This window comes from Daldinia childiae (genome assembly GCF_008694065.1).
Source record: "Daldinia childiae strain JS-1345 chromosome Unknown Scaffold14, whole genome shotgun sequence".
Lineage (NCBI taxonomy): Eukaryota > Fungi > Ascomycota > Sordariomycetes > Xylariales > Hypoxylaceae > Daldinia > Daldinia childiae.
Window position 1 is genome coordinate 163,344 of NW_022984655.1, and position 14,971 is coordinate 178,314.

At 48.1% G+C, this 14,971-nt stretch overlaps 3 protein-coding genes across 3 annotated transcripts; 2 read left to right on the forward strand and 1 right to left on the reverse strand.

Moving 5' to 3' along the window:
• Positions 1–2,954: 2,954 nt before the first annotated feature.
• Positions 2,955–7,686, forward strand: GL218_08792 (L-2-hydroxyglutarate oxidase LhgO; the record flags this gene model as incomplete). The annotated part of the gene is made up of 4 exons (XM_033585599.1): positions 2,955–3,182; positions 3,241–3,667; positions 3,724–3,916; positions 6,579–7,686. 4 exons carry the CDS (start codon positions 2,955–2,957, stop codon positions 7,684–7,686), a joined length of 1,956 nt encoding a protein of 651 aa, XP_033440300.1.
• An 880-nt stretch (positions 7,687–8,566) lies between these two features.
• Positions 8,567–10,714, reverse strand: GL218_08793 (uncharacterized protein; the record flags this gene model as incomplete). The annotated part of the gene is made up of 3 exons (XM_033585600.1): positions 8,567–9,073; positions 9,185–10,637; positions 10,692–10,714. 3 exons carry the CDS (start codon positions 10,712–10,714, stop codon positions 8,567–8,569), a joined length of 1,983 nt encoding a protein of 660 aa, XP_033440301.1.
• A 1,907-nt stretch (positions 10,715–12,621) lies between these two features.
• On the forward strand, positions 12,622–14,845 carry GL218_08794 (Heat shock 70 kDa protein; the record flags this gene model as incomplete). Its single annotated transcript, XM_033585601.1, has 4 exons — positions 12,622–12,651; positions 12,730–12,856; positions 12,919–12,984; positions 13,041–14,845. 4 exons carry the CDS (start codon positions 12,622–12,624, stop codon positions 14,843–14,845), a joined length of 2,028 nt encoding a protein of 675 aa, XP_033440293.1.
• Between the last annotated feature and the right edge of the window lie 126 nt (positions 14,846–14,971).

A 14,971-nucleotide genomic window follows, 5' to 3' on the forward strand; every position in this document is an offset into this window, starting at 1 on the left:
GATGCCAATTATTCTACAACTTCGGTATTGCATAGCTAATATGCCACGTGGACATCGTGCTAATTCATCGTCATAGTAAACTTGTCAGCATTAGACTCAAGTCTAGACGGGCTGTTCCACCAAATTCCAATTCACTTCTCTCTTTCTTTTCCCGTCGATATCCGTATCGCGTAGAGGCTTATTCCACATCGGCGCCTGTGCGATTAGTGATCCCGTAGATATGTTTAAGACCGCAAAGCCACCGATATTCAAAAACCGGAAGTGTTCTTGGCCGCAATACAAGCGTCTGAAAACTTCCGAAACATCGCCACAGGCTGCTATCCCGGAGCTAAATAATGGTTTTAAAGATATGTGATTCGTAAGGATACGAATGACAAAATTCTTGGGCTTGGTGTGTAAAAGATTCCTTGGTGCATGCGCGTTTCGGCACATATGACCGAATACACTAGGGGAGAAAGGAGGCTGAGCTCAGGGGTAAAATACTTACAGTTACTCAGCCAAGGCCCGGCCGGTAGTGAAGTGCTTAAGCCCGCTGCAGCTAAATCTGGGCATAGCATAGAATAGGCCGAAGGTAAAGGGGTTTTCAGGTAAGGGTGTAGTGCCAAATGTCGAGTTCCTCAGCTTATGGTTGAAAATCCGGGGTATTAGGTATTACGGGGAGGGCTTGCCTTGCTCTAGGACGGCGAACCCTTGATGTGGTAAGACACGCATAACTAGATTTCGTCTATACATTATTCCCAGTATATGCAGTTAAATGTACGGATAGGTATTGGTCATCTCTTTATGCGGGATATCACCGGGTGTTACTATTCATGGAGTTAGCCGGTCGGGATCCGGTTATCGAAAGCTACGATCCGATCGTAATATTGAAGACGTGGTCTTGGAATCTTGGAGTATTCTCTCTTCGTTTACTAAACACCAGAGCGCCGTGATTTTCTTTTTACAACCAACGAATAGAATAGAATGGAAGAAGCCGAAGATTTAAGTACATATGTAAGGTTTCGAGGAATCTAGAATTGGACCTATGGCTATTTTTGAAACAAGATAAAGTTTAGATCTAAGACAACTCAATACTAGCAACTGCATATAAATTATATTAGCGTGTCAGAGGACTACATATGCTAGGACTTAAGCTCTGTGGCTAAATTTTGCCCATTTCAAAGGATGTCAAGTTGATCCCTCAGATTATTTTAGATTTGAGATGATCAAGATATTTTCTCTCAAAATTGACAATGCCGACACCCAGACTTCTTACACATAGTTATATAAAATACAACTTACTAAAAGTATCAATGTCAACTCGAATCATTATCGAGCTATTATGATTATATCTGCAAATAAGAATATCAATAGGACTTTACCCTTCAGATACATTAAAATCTCATGCTGCTACGTTGACTGACGAGACCCAAGATGTAGAAGTTTAAAGATGGTCCCCTGCATGAACACGTAAACCTAAGGGTCTTATCGATTTATATTAGCTGCTGTCTAGCTCGCATTGTGTAACTTCAATGTCGTTCGTCACAATTAGAGATTGATGAGTGTTGATAGGTTAGGTAAGGTAAATACATATGTACCTATCTGCCAGCGAAATATCTTTATAAATGTGCGGGGAATACGAGATACCATAAAAGGAGCTTCTCCTATGGTTGGAAGTACATATTAATTGAGTAAACGTAGTTTGTACAACAAATCGAAGATCTGCTACGTGGAATGAGATGCGAGCTTCGTAACGTCCTTAAGATATTTGGGTTGCGTACCTAACGACATCTCGTGGTTTGTAGATGAAATGGTTTGACAGATAAGCGCGGCTCAGGAGATACTGTACAGACGCTAGCCGCAACGAGCCGCGAATTGTGATTATAACCGGGTTTATTCTGGGGTCACGCTCTACGGCAAAAATATGTATGAGGTCCGGACCTTTGACGTCAATGGGTCAATTTTTCTAGGCACAATTCTAGAGGTACGGACGGTAGCTTTAGGTATTCCCCACAGGGTCACAGCCCACCTGCATAATGAATTGAGTGCTCTTTCCCCAGCTCCCGTTTACTGCAGTGTACACAGCAGCAAAGTTAAGCAAACCTTAGATTACCTAAAACCAATAACTTATCTATCAGTAGCTTGTGCTAGACCACTAATCTAGACAAGTACCAAACTCTACCAAATTCGGTGCTTCCGCTCCTATTTGGTCACGGTCCTCGAAAAAAAACACCTATAACATCGTTCGACTTTCTTCGTCACCTGAACAGCATCAAGCATCAAAAGGTACAGCTTCAGCCTTCACAAGCTGTAAAGGTGCTTTGTTCTACGTATGCATAGTGCCCCCATCGGGCGTTTGTGCCATGATCACCTCCGAGTCATAGTCCTAATTGACATATTTGGTGATTAGACCGCCACCTGCATACTGTTAACCTGCATCTTTTACGGATTTCTTACCTAACTTCATCTCCACACGCCTTCTATCTCGTGCCCTGATTATACATTACATACGTCCTGCTTGGGTGGAGGGTTGGTGGCTTGGCTAAGTTACCTAACCTAAGTCGCCGTTTGTAACCTCAACGTCTACCTAGTGACCCGGCCACTTTTATTTACTATTTCATACGTCAACGTCAACTTTAAGTCAGGTTCGTTCTTACTGTCGACATGGCACCTGATCTTAATTCTCTTCCACCATCATCTCCATCTGCACGACCACGTATCATGACCTCTTCAAACGGCAACGGAGACTCTGCTATACGCGGAGAGTCAGCATCACCTTCTCCTCGATCCGCATCTATTTCATTACAAGCAGCTGCAACAATGAATGCCGGTCTACAACATGAACCGATGAGACGTAAGTTTCTCCCTAATACCTAATACCTAACCTCTTAAACCTACAACTGTACAACTGTACTCACCCTCCTCTTACAGGCTCCTCGAGTAGTTCTCTATCACGAAACCGACAATCACCACAAATGGGTCGACGTCGCTCCACCGTCTTAATGAACCTACAACTCAACGATCCTTCTCTCCCGGGACCAGGTGAAATGGTGACGGAGGGTGGAAGCAGCGGACATAGCGCCACAAGCCCCCAGCCGATCTCCGCGTCACCCCTCCTCACCGGAGGTGATCCCCACCATAACAGAGCCCCAAGCCTGGGAGAGTTACATCAAGAGCTCGAGGCAGAACAAGAAGCACAAGTGGTAAGCGCTGTTATAACGTTCAATGATAAGCTTTAGTTAGCTGATTTGAATTATATAGAACCGACTGTTACAGATGATCCGTCAGCAACAACTCCAACTACAGCAACTTCAGGCAGCCCAAGGTCAAAGCCAAACGAGCGTAGCCGCCGAAGATGCGACCCCTACGTCAGAGAGATCTAGTTCCATGGTGCTTCCGAACGTACCTACTCAACCACCCTTCCCCGCACCGTCAACTTCGGTTCCCCGTTCCCCGGTCCTATCGCATCCGCGTTCTTCCTTTGACATGGCTCGCGATGCTCTCCACCGCAGATCCAGAACACCCAGCCGTGGCGCGCCCTCTCCTAGGTTGAGATCGACGTCTATCAGCGCGGAAAGTGGAGAGCCGCTCCTTTCCGGGGTTCGCGACGAGAGTGCCTATTACCAAGCTGAAACACAGTCTTTAGTTCGTGAGAACCAAATGCTACGCCATAGAATTCGGGAACTTGGTAAGATACACTGCTCAATCTTATGACTACCTTACGTATCGCTAACCTATGTATAGAACGCCAACTTGGCGAAGCTCATGCTGGTGCGTCACTGACACGAGAGCCAGCGCATCATTCACATCTCACACAGTCTACTTCAGTATCCGAGGAAGATGCTGCAGCGGGCTCGTCATCCGCTGTTCCTGCTACTGCTGCTGCGTCTACTAACACTGCCCAACCTGTCGCAGCTTCAGAAATTATCAAGGACGAGTGAGGAAACGGTGAACTGTATTTTGTAAAGTCGAATATTGTCTTCCGGCGTTCGGTTATTCAACTATCCATAAATGGACGTGTCGGACTATTTTCTGCGTTCCTTTTGGGCAAATATTCGGCGTTGGGTGGAGGGTGTGAGAAAAGGGCATTAGGGAAGAGGGATACGACTTAACGAAACATGGCATATTACAATTGTTTCTGATATGGTCCCTCGGTACATGGCGGACTCTTGGCATCAATGATTCTCTCTTCTCCCGGACGGGGATTTCGGTATGCGTACATGTTTCCAGAACTCATAGACTCTGATAAATGTGATGCGAATCACGGGACTTCGTATTCCATGTTTGAAGTTAAAGAATTTAGACGATGCATTAGATTAAGTGAGTGATTGCGTTTATTTGAACTGTGATATTATTTATTGGTTTATCTCAGCAAGTTCAGACCACATACTCGGAAGATTCTCGGAATTGTGACATTACGAAAGCTGTGGTCTGAGGTGTAAGGTCTCCTGAGATAATATTTTAAGTCTTGTCGTTGCTACAATGAGTCCGAGTCAAGCTAAATAACTATACGGACTCGGCCACACTTAAGACAGGTCAAATACATATACTGCCTTTCGTTTAAGGTTCATCTAGCTACACCTAGCCACATAAATTTCCTACCCTAAATTCATGTAGGAAGGTGCAATAAGATAAGGGAATAGTATTAAAGATTTTAGAGGGGAGGGTGGAGTTATTGAAATCTTTACCAATACAACATCCTTTTACCTATCATTCCACAGTACTACCCACTACTCAAAGGTATACTTACCTATATATATACCCTCATTTTCACTCGTTTGCTTAGCACATAAAAATAACTTCTACCTGAATTGGATAGACATCCTATAAAATCTATCTACCCAAGCTAGATCCGGTCAGATCCAGGTCAGGTCAAGCTATTATTTGACTCATCGTACCCGCTGATGCTAGATTCAGCCCAGCCGTCTTTACGATTTTTTGTTGGATCCCTCCCTTCCTCAATCCTGCTTCTTTCTGGGGCGTTTCCTCGATGCTCTGCAATCTTGGTCCTTTGCCCCAGGCGTGAATCTGGCTTATCAACATAAGGCACTTTCTATATTGGACCTCATTATCTGCAAAAAAAGAAAAAAAGAAAAAAAAAAGAAAAAGAACGCAAATTGGCTCATTTTATACCCAGTAAAATTACCCGGTTCGTCCTCGCTATCCAGTTCAGTTTCACCCTTTACACCCGGTGCTGACCACATAAGGTAGAAGCGGATCGCTAAATCTGCCACATGGACGCAGACGACACAGGGATTTTCCACGGGAATTTGTTTAGTCCATTCAGTGCCGACGAACCAGCACCAAGTAGCTGGTCAAGCGCTTCTGTTGGTCCTCCCCTTCTCGCGGCTTTGAAATCCATAATCAAATATGGGAAAGCGAATCCCTAAGTCTAATTAGTCTGACAATACTGTCTTATAGCATCTAGTTCACGTAGTAGGTGGTAGAACCCTTTGATCTTTGTAGTGTAGTTAATACCCAAAAGCTAAACCAGGTTTTGGAGTACAAGGACGGCAAGATTTGCCTTGGCGACTTTAGCAAATAACGCGAGTACCTATCTAATCACGTAGCTCCCAAGGAGTAGATAGCTGGACTCTCCAAGTTCATAGGGAAGAAGTCGTCCCCATCAATTGCTAGATACCGACTTACATATGATTGAAAGCATTCTTTCGGACAACTATGGAAAGTCGACATACGATTTCACCAGACAAAGTTGGTTTTCTGCTCCGATGTTGAGATAATATTTTCAGTGGGTTGCTGAAGCTCATATATAAACGTACGACCCCAGTCTGGAACTGTGTCAAGTTTTGTTTCCCAAGATACATGAGCCTCTTGGACTTAGTAATATGAGGTTCGGATTTATTGGGGTTGGAACGATATGTTCTACCTAGCTAGGTAGAGAAGAGGCATAGAAGGCCGACGTAATTAACGTCTTTTAATAGGCGATGGGTTGGTATTGTTATATATAAGCGCTTAAATTAAAAACCTGTGATTACCTATCGAAAGCGCGTATAGCAAGTCACCGACGAGACCGAGTTATATTAGTTGTTCCTACATAATAAGTAATGCAAGTTGATAGATAAGTTCGGATAAGTTCGATAAGAGCTCCGGTCCGGCGGTTAAGAATATGATATATGATATCATCCCCTCCGACCTGATTACCTATAACTTACTTTAAGTATCTTTCACGATCTTAGGTAATTCATCTTTTTTTTTTTTTTGCGAGACGGAAGCTGAAGATGTTCACGAGGACAGCCCAGCGGCAATTCCAGTCGTCTTATTTGCGGAGCCTAGAACGCTCGTTCTCTAGTACCGCATCGGTGAGGACGGATTTTACGCATGTTGTAAGTCGGATTCGTTTATTAGCTCTTACGGAACACATCCGCGGACGCACACACAGACGCATATACATACATGCACAATGCACATATGCATTCATTACCTAAATCCACACGCACCAGACCTTGACAGCTCACAGGCTCCTCCAAAATACAGGTCATAGGCGGTGGCGCCGTCGGCCTAGCTATCGCGCGGGCCTTAGTCTCCCCCCACTCTGCCTCCTCCGGTAGTAATAGCAACAGTAACAGTAACAGTAACAGTAACACTACGCTCCTGCTAGAACGGCATCCTCACACCGGCACGGAAACCTCGTCGCGCAACAGCGAAGTCATCCACGCTGGTCTATACTACGGACCCGGGTCCCTCAAAACACGCCTGTGTATCCGCGGCCGCGAGGCCCTATATTCCTTCTGCGCGCGCTACGGGGTGCCTCACGCGCGCGTGGGGAAGTGGGTAGTCGCGCAGGACGAGGCGCAAGTCGAGGCGCTGAGGGGGATCCACGGGACATGCAGCACGGAGCTAGGCGTGCCGACGCGGTGGGTAAGCCGCTCGGAGGCGCGGCGGTTGGAGCCCTCGGTCCAGGCTTTAGGCGGTGTGTTAGAGAGTCCGGAGACGGGGATCGTGGATTCGCATGCGTTGATGACGGCGCTGTTGGGGCAGTTCGAAGACGGAGGGGGCGTGCTGGCTGTTAACTCGGCGGTTGTAGGCGTCGAAGCTTTGGGCTCGACGCCAGGTGCGAGCGGTTGGCGCATTACCGTCCGCGACGCGGCGACCGGCTCCGAATCGAGCATCACCGCCTCGACTATCATCAACAGTGCCGGTCTCGCCGCCGCCGACATCCACAACATGATTGCGCCGCCGGACAAGCGCCTCCGGCTATACTACGCCAAGGGGAACTACTTCAGCTACGGCTCCCCGGCCCCCAAAGTCCGCCGCCTGGTCTACCCCGTCACCGCCCCCGGCGCCGGCGGCCTAGGCACGCATCTAACGCTGGACCTCGCCGGCCGGATGCGCTTCGGGCCCGACGTCGAATGGGTCGAGTCGCCGACCGACTTAGCCGTCAACGCGGCGCGGCTGCCGGCCGCCGTCGCAGAGATCAAAAAGTATCTCCCGTCCGTCGACGCGCGCGCGCTGACCCCCGACTACGCGGGCATACGGCCGAAGCTGTCGCCGGCGGGCGCCGTGGCGACGGGCGGAGGGGGGTTTGTCGATTTTTATATCAGGAAGGAGGATGGGTTTGAGGGCTGGGTGAATCTGCTGGGGATAGAGAGCCCGGGGTTGACTAGTTGTCTGGCGATCGGGGAGATGGTGAGGGATATGCTGTATGGGAGTGGGAAGGTGGAGGGATCGGCGGCGTTGGGGAGGTAGATAGGGGGTAGGTGTGGCATGTATGTACGTAAGGCTTCTTTTCTACTTGATGATCACGGCGATTTGTACATGTCAGATAGATTAGGTAGACACGAAGAAGAGTCAAAAGGGGGGCGTTATAACCTGATACCAATAACACAAGCACAGATATCAGATACAAAAACTAGCTAGTTAGTTCAAATCCTAGTAAGGACATGCCAAATACAATTCGGTTGAGCGATGTGGCTACATCTAATATCAGGGGAATCAGCGTAATATAATGTATGTACATTTCTCTCCACCAACAAAAAAAAGCCCGTGATAGCGGAGCCCTTTCGACCAACCAACTCACTAGCCGAACAACTCAGGCCAATCCCTCCCCCCTACAACATCTTTCCTCCACTACCTTTGTCTCTCGCAAAATTCCAACACGACGAAACTAACTTTTCGTAGAAACTATGAGGTGAGCAATACACAATATCCACGGCCACCCTCGAATAGGGAATAGGGGTTACTGCCGATTGCCTTCACCGGCGGAGCGGGAAAAAAAAAAAAAAGGTCAACAGAACGAAACAAGAACAAAACAGACGAGAAGGTTTACCGCGTCCAGACCAGTGAAGAATGTAAGACGCCTTTGCCCTCCCTTATGCACGCATGAGTATATAATACTGTCCCCAACGCCGTCGAGATCCCCGTTGCCGAAAAATAAAAGGGTACTGTTCATAGCTTACAGACGAATGTCATGGATTCGTGGCCTAGCGTAGCTGAATATCCGGAAATACTTTTCTGCCGTGGATATTTACGCGAAATTCGTATATTCCGTCTTCTGCTGCGACATATCTAGGAACGGGCTTGTTAGGATATATACGTTCGCCCTCATAGGATAAAGGAATTATTTTGCTTACAATACTTGGCCATCTTCGCTCCATGTCAAACCTGCCGTGTCATCTGGGTTCTGCGTATGCTCGCGGCTACCCATTCTAATCCTGCTGAAGAGCGAGTCGTTGCCCCACACGTCAGCAATGACTGGGATGCCGCGACGGGCCCTATTAGTCTCGGTCCGAGCATTATCGGTAAGTCCACCGGTCCATCCGCTTATGTTAGCCAGGTTCTCGAGGTCGGGCCATCCGGAGCCGGATCCCCCAACATACCACGGATCACGTGAGGCTCCCGAGCTGTCGTTACCGGCTTCGTTGTACTGGCCCTGCGATCTCATCGTCTGTGAGATGGTATCGAAGTTTTGGGCTAGTGTACGCATGATGGACGTGCGACTTCGACCCAAATCTCGTGGTATAGAACTTCCTCTCTCACGCTCCGGTTCGGGGGCCGCCTGGGTGGCGCTCGAACGATGTTGATCGCGGATCTCGCGCATACGTTCCCGTTCGATGAATCTCGTCAGCGCTTCGCGCTGCTCAACACCCGTATTAGTGTGATTTAAGTCAAATGGATGATTGTATAAGTAACGGGCGATGGAATCTCTGACGTTCGCACGCCTAGTCCTGTCATTCTGGAGACTTACGCGATCTGCCCAGCCTGTAGATCTCAATGCGTTCCGTTCGGCAGCTCGTTGATTTCGGTGTTCCATAAAATGTTGCTCCAATTGCTCCCCTCGATCCCGCAATTCCCGTCGACGACGCTGAGCTTGGAAGGCTTCTAGTATCGAGATCTCATCCGCGCTGAAAGGCTGATTGACCCGTAACGTGGGATCTGAAGTTTCTGGATCTGGTAGGGGCCGTCGATCAGATATTGCTCGGTTCCAACGGTCCATCATCCCTAACGGAGAGGATTCGGCATTGCGCTCGTTATCGGCATTACGATCGCCTTCGGTAGTATGCTCGCTGCGCGGATCGAGAAGACGTGGATCAATGGTACTACTATCATTAAGTGAGAAATGATTAAATCCTTCATGGTTATCTAGAGGGATAATATGTCGTCGTTTGAAGTTTGAGCGCGCATCTGCTACCCCAATCCGACCTCGATGTTCTGACCACGCCAAGAGATCGAACGGCCCCGGCGAAAAGGCCATGTCTCTAACAGCACCGTATTCCCCAGGTGCCCGGGCAGAATCGAAATATGCGATTAAAGGTTCCGAGTTAGGGTCCTTGAGCTTGACGGCATCGAAAACAGATATGGTGCCATATTGGGTGCCCACTGCCAAGTACTTCCCCGATGAAGAAAAGCAAGCTGCGAAGCTCCCTCGACAATCCGTAGCGTCATCTTTCCACTGACCCTTAAGTCGTATTTTCGGTAGCAAAACCCATCTCGAGGATTGTCGAGTAACTCGTCGTGAAATTCCTTCGTAATTCTTGTTGAATTGTTCCCGCGCGTGTATGTAGAGGTAGGCGTCATCACAGACTGCAGCTAAAAGAGTCCCATCGGGGGAGATCACGCCGCGGTTGACACAATCGGGATACTCCAACACATCTTTATGCAAGTCGGGTTCGTAGAGGCTTACGATGGTAATGCTCTTGTCGTTGTTTGCTACAACAGCTACCGAGGACTCGTATTGTCCAGGGGCTGGTGCGCCCCCATCTTTAGGAGGATGCCATATGGTTATGCAGTTGACACGCTCGGTACCGATTTTATAGCTAGAAGCTGACCACGTCTTATTGGTGCCATTGATTCGTTCCACAACGGATAGCATATCGCGTTCAAGCTGGTACATGGTGCCTTCAGTCATGCTAGAAGACTCAAGCGAGGTTAGTCTGGAGCGAACATCTCTGCTGAGGGTATCGGCCTGTGCATCGCTGTTACCCGACTCTCGTATGACCACGAACTCTCCATTTTCGCCTCCGCAGCAGATCCAGCCCTTACTAGCAACCAGACAGCGGGGATGGAAGCTAATGACTTTGATGGTTTCGCATTCGCGGGTAGAAGTATCGAGCCGCTGGATATGGGTATTATTGACACCAGCCGGGAAGTAGATGACGCCCTGCTGCTCAGCACTGACCAATGATCGGAGCTGCCAATGACTACAAACGGGGTAGGGATTAGTAGTTTGCGCGATGATAGGGATAAGTAGGTACCTAGGTAGCTCGGTAGCTTCCATGGTAGCCTGGTAGCCTAGATAAAGAGGTATACATAGGTAGATAGTAGACTAGATAGGATGTGAGACTTACATTGGCGAGACACTGGTGCGATAGTGCTTGCGACCTTCTTTAAGAAGCAGGTTCTCAGTAGGCCAGAGACTAAAGACGACTGACAATCAGCGGGGTGTCGCCATTTCTATTTGGATGCGCGCATCAGCACGCGACAGAAAATCCTACCTGGCCTCCTCGTCTACGGCCATGGTGCCAATGGCGGATGTTAATACCGTAATAATGGCTCATCAAGTCGTATCGATCATGGAAACGCGTCGCAGGAAAGTCAAGTGACACGTAAGGGGGGAGAATGCGCCGATCGTAGGATATTTGGGTCGTGGCGGACTGGTCGACTAGTCGAATTGTCGAATGGTCGAAGAGAGGTAGATCCAACAGGATGTGTAGTAGCAATGCCGGGGGGGGATGAGCTGAGTAAAAGGTGAAATCAGAGAAGTGAGATCACAATAAGTCCTAGCAACTAGCAACTGGGGTTAAACGTTTGATGCAAGTTTGCAAGTTTGTTATAGAGGGTGAAGCACTAATTTTCGGGGTCCTTATCCTAAAAGGGAATGTGAGTGAGCATGAGGGTTAGGTACTTTTTGGTTGTGCTTTTTTATTTTTATTTTTTTTTATACTAATCCACGAATGCGGGTTGAGTTAAAGTATTAAGGAAGTTGTTGAATGACTTTACGGGACAAAGGCAGAAGTTCCCCTTGAGAAGGCTCCTCAGATGACGTCCCAGATTCAAACCAAGCAAGCACCAGCATCAGCACCAGAACCAGCACCAAGCAGCTACTGCCGCCGACAATCAACAGTACCGGGCAACCACGCCCTAACATATACGGGTACCCTGCAGCGACCCTGTACCCGGGATTGTACAGTATGAAGAATAATCGATATGTACAGTACTTATCTACCTCACATATTAATGCCCTGATATAATCCGTAATGCAACTATATTATACCTAACCTTACGACTTAGGATGGCGGATGTAAAATATATACTATCGTTGCAGCACTAAGCTTGTACCATAGGAGTTATTTCCATATAAGTAAGACAAGTTTCCATTTTGGTAAAACTACTGCCTAACTGGATTTGCGTGATACTATTTGCGCAATTATCCGGGTTATCGTATACTGTATGTGCCGCATCGAGCCGGTAGCGTATTACCTAACCTATTGTTAAGCTCTTAAAGATTTGAGCTACTACATACATAGTAAGGTACTCTTACATCATCGCCATCTTTATAATATTGAATGTCTCTACTTGGACTTTTGGTTAATTAATTCAAGTTTGCTATTAGTTATGCATAGTTAGGTAGTTTTAAGTGTACATAACTAATGTAAATAATATACATATAACAATTATCGGAATAGCACACTTAAGACGCCATATGCTGCTGACATTGACAAAATACCAAATCTGGAAAAGTCTCGTCTTAAAGGTTTTAAGCTTTGGGAAATTCTAGAATATTACATAAGCGCGGCTCTAGTCTACAAAATTTCGAGATTTCGCCGCCGGTGCGGGCGGTACGGTCGGTACGGTCGGTACGGTAGGTACGTATGCGGGTACATATCGGTTATTGGTTCACGTCACCTCCTCTTAAAAATTTCATCGAATTATGATTGGATCCCCACGTTATTGCCGAGGCACACCGCCCGCGAGGAAGCTCTCAGAAATCTTCTCTTCTTCCACATCCCAAGTCGCCGAAGAAAATTTATAGCAATCGTCTCCACCAATTTGCCATCTTTTATCCTCATACATAATAATAAATAACCCGACGAACCATCTGTATACTACCTTCTCTTCCTCTTCTTCCATTGCGACAATTCTTCTCATTTCCCATAGATCCGTCCTCTCTACCTCACAGCCATCATGATGTTGGCCTCAAGATTTTCCAGAGCTGTAAGTCAAACTAATACCCCACAATTTCCGAAATATTTGCACACAACACGCGTGACTAACCACGATTCTATTCAACAGCTTCCTCGAGCAACTCCCGTAGCTGCGCGATGGGCTGCGCCTATGCGAAAGCCTTTAGGATCTAGCTTCGCTCGATATGAGTCGACGGAAGGAAAAGTTCAAGGTGCCGTCATTGGTATCGATCTTGGTAAGATTGAAACCCCCACTACTATGTATGTCGAGGAAATTTGCTAACATAATTTTCTAAAGGTACCACAAACTCGGCGGTTGCTATTATGGAGGGCAAGGTGCCCAGGATAATTGAGAACGCAGAAGGTGAGATACCCTGGTTGGCGCATATCTTTGCGACAGTATACTGACTATCAGTCAAGGTGCTCGAACAACACCCTCTGTTGTTGCTTTCGCACAAGACGGCGAACGATTAGTTGGTGTCGCTGCTAAGCGACAGGCTGTCGTCAACCCTGAAAACACACTCTTTGCCACTAAGCGATTAATCGGACGAAAGTTCACTGATCCCGAGGTTCAAAGAGATATCAAGGAGGTTCCTTACAAGATTGTTCAACACTCCAATGGCGATGCTTGGGTTGAGGCTCGAGGCCAGAAATACTCTCCGTCGCAGATTGGTGGCTTTGTCCTTAACAAGATGAAGGAAACTGCTGAAGCCTACTTGGGCAAGCCGGCCAAGAACGCTGTCGTTACTGTGCCCGCTTACTTCAACGATTCGCAGCGTCAAGCCACCAAGGATGCCGGTCAGATTGCTGGTCTTAATGTTCTCCGAGTTGTCAACGAACCTACTGCCGCTGCTCTAGCTTACGGTCTAGAAAAGGAGGCCGACAGAGTTGTTGCTGTGTATGATCTTGGCGGTGGTACTTTCGATATCTCGGTTTTGGAGATCCAGAACGGTGTTTTCGAGGTCAAGTCGACAAACGGTGACACTCACTTGGGTGGTGAAGATTTCGATATTCACCTAGTCCGCCACATCGTACAGCAATTCAAGAGCGACTCCGGTATTGACTTGTCCAACGACCGAATGGCGATCCAGCGAATCCGAGAAGCTGCTGAAAAGGCCAAGATTGAGCTGTCTTCGTCTCTCCAGACCGATATCAGCCTACCCTTCATCACTGCCGATGCTTCCGGCCCCAAGCACATTAACACCAAGATGACTCGGTCCCAGCTTGAGAGCATGATGGACCCCTTAATCAAGAAGACCACCGAACCCGTGCGCAAAGCCCTTAAAGATGCTGGTCTACAGGCCAAGGATATCCAGGAGGTTATCCTTGTCGGTGGTATGACTCGCATGCCCAAGGTTGCCGAGTCGGTTAAGAGCATCTTTGGTCGTGACCCCGCCAAGTCTGTCAACCCTGACGAGGCCGTTGCCATTGGTGCTGCTATCCAGGGTGCTGTTCTGTCTGGTGAGGTCAAGGATCTTCTACTTCTGGATGTCACACCTCTTTCCCTCGGTATCGAGACCCTCGGTGGTGTGTTCACCCGATTAATCAACCGAAACACTACTATCCCTACCAAGAAGTCCCAGGTCTTCTCCACTGCTGCCGACTTCCAGACTGCTGTCGAGATCAAGGTGTACCAGGGCGAGCGTGAATTGGTTAAGGACAACAAGCTTCTTGGTAACTTCCAGCTAGTTGGCATTCCCCCGGCACATCGTGGTGTTCCTCAAGTTGAGGTCACATTCGACATTGACGCCGACTCCATTGTCCACGTTCACGCCAAGGACAAGAGCACCAATAAGGACCAGTCCATCACCATCGCGTCAGGCTCTGGTCTGTCTGACTCTGAGATCGAGCAGATGGTCCAGGACTCTGAGAAGTACGCCGAGGAAGACAAGGAACGCAAGTCCGCTATCGAGTCTGCCAACCGTGCCGATAGCGTCCTCAACGACACCGAGAAGGCCCTCAACGAGTTTGCCGACAGACTTGACAAGACCGAGGCCGACGGAATCCGGGAGAAGATCACTGCTCTACGGGAATTCGTGAGCAAGAGCCAGTCTGGCGAGGGTACCGCTACCGCCGCCGAGATTAAGGAGAAGACCGACGAGCTGCAGATGGCTAGCTTGAACCTCTTCGACAAGATGCACAAGGCCCGCGCTGAGTCCGGCGAGTCCGGCAGCTCCGAGGCTGGTTCTTCGGAGGCCAAGCCTGAGGATGAGAAGAAGCCTTAAATACCCCGTTGTAGGCAAAAGCATTCCCGATTTACACCAATTACCCCCAAAGCGGGAATTATAGGAGCTTTTCAGTGCTCTACTACTGTACATTAACCTGTACTCATATTTACCGCCCCCCTAAAA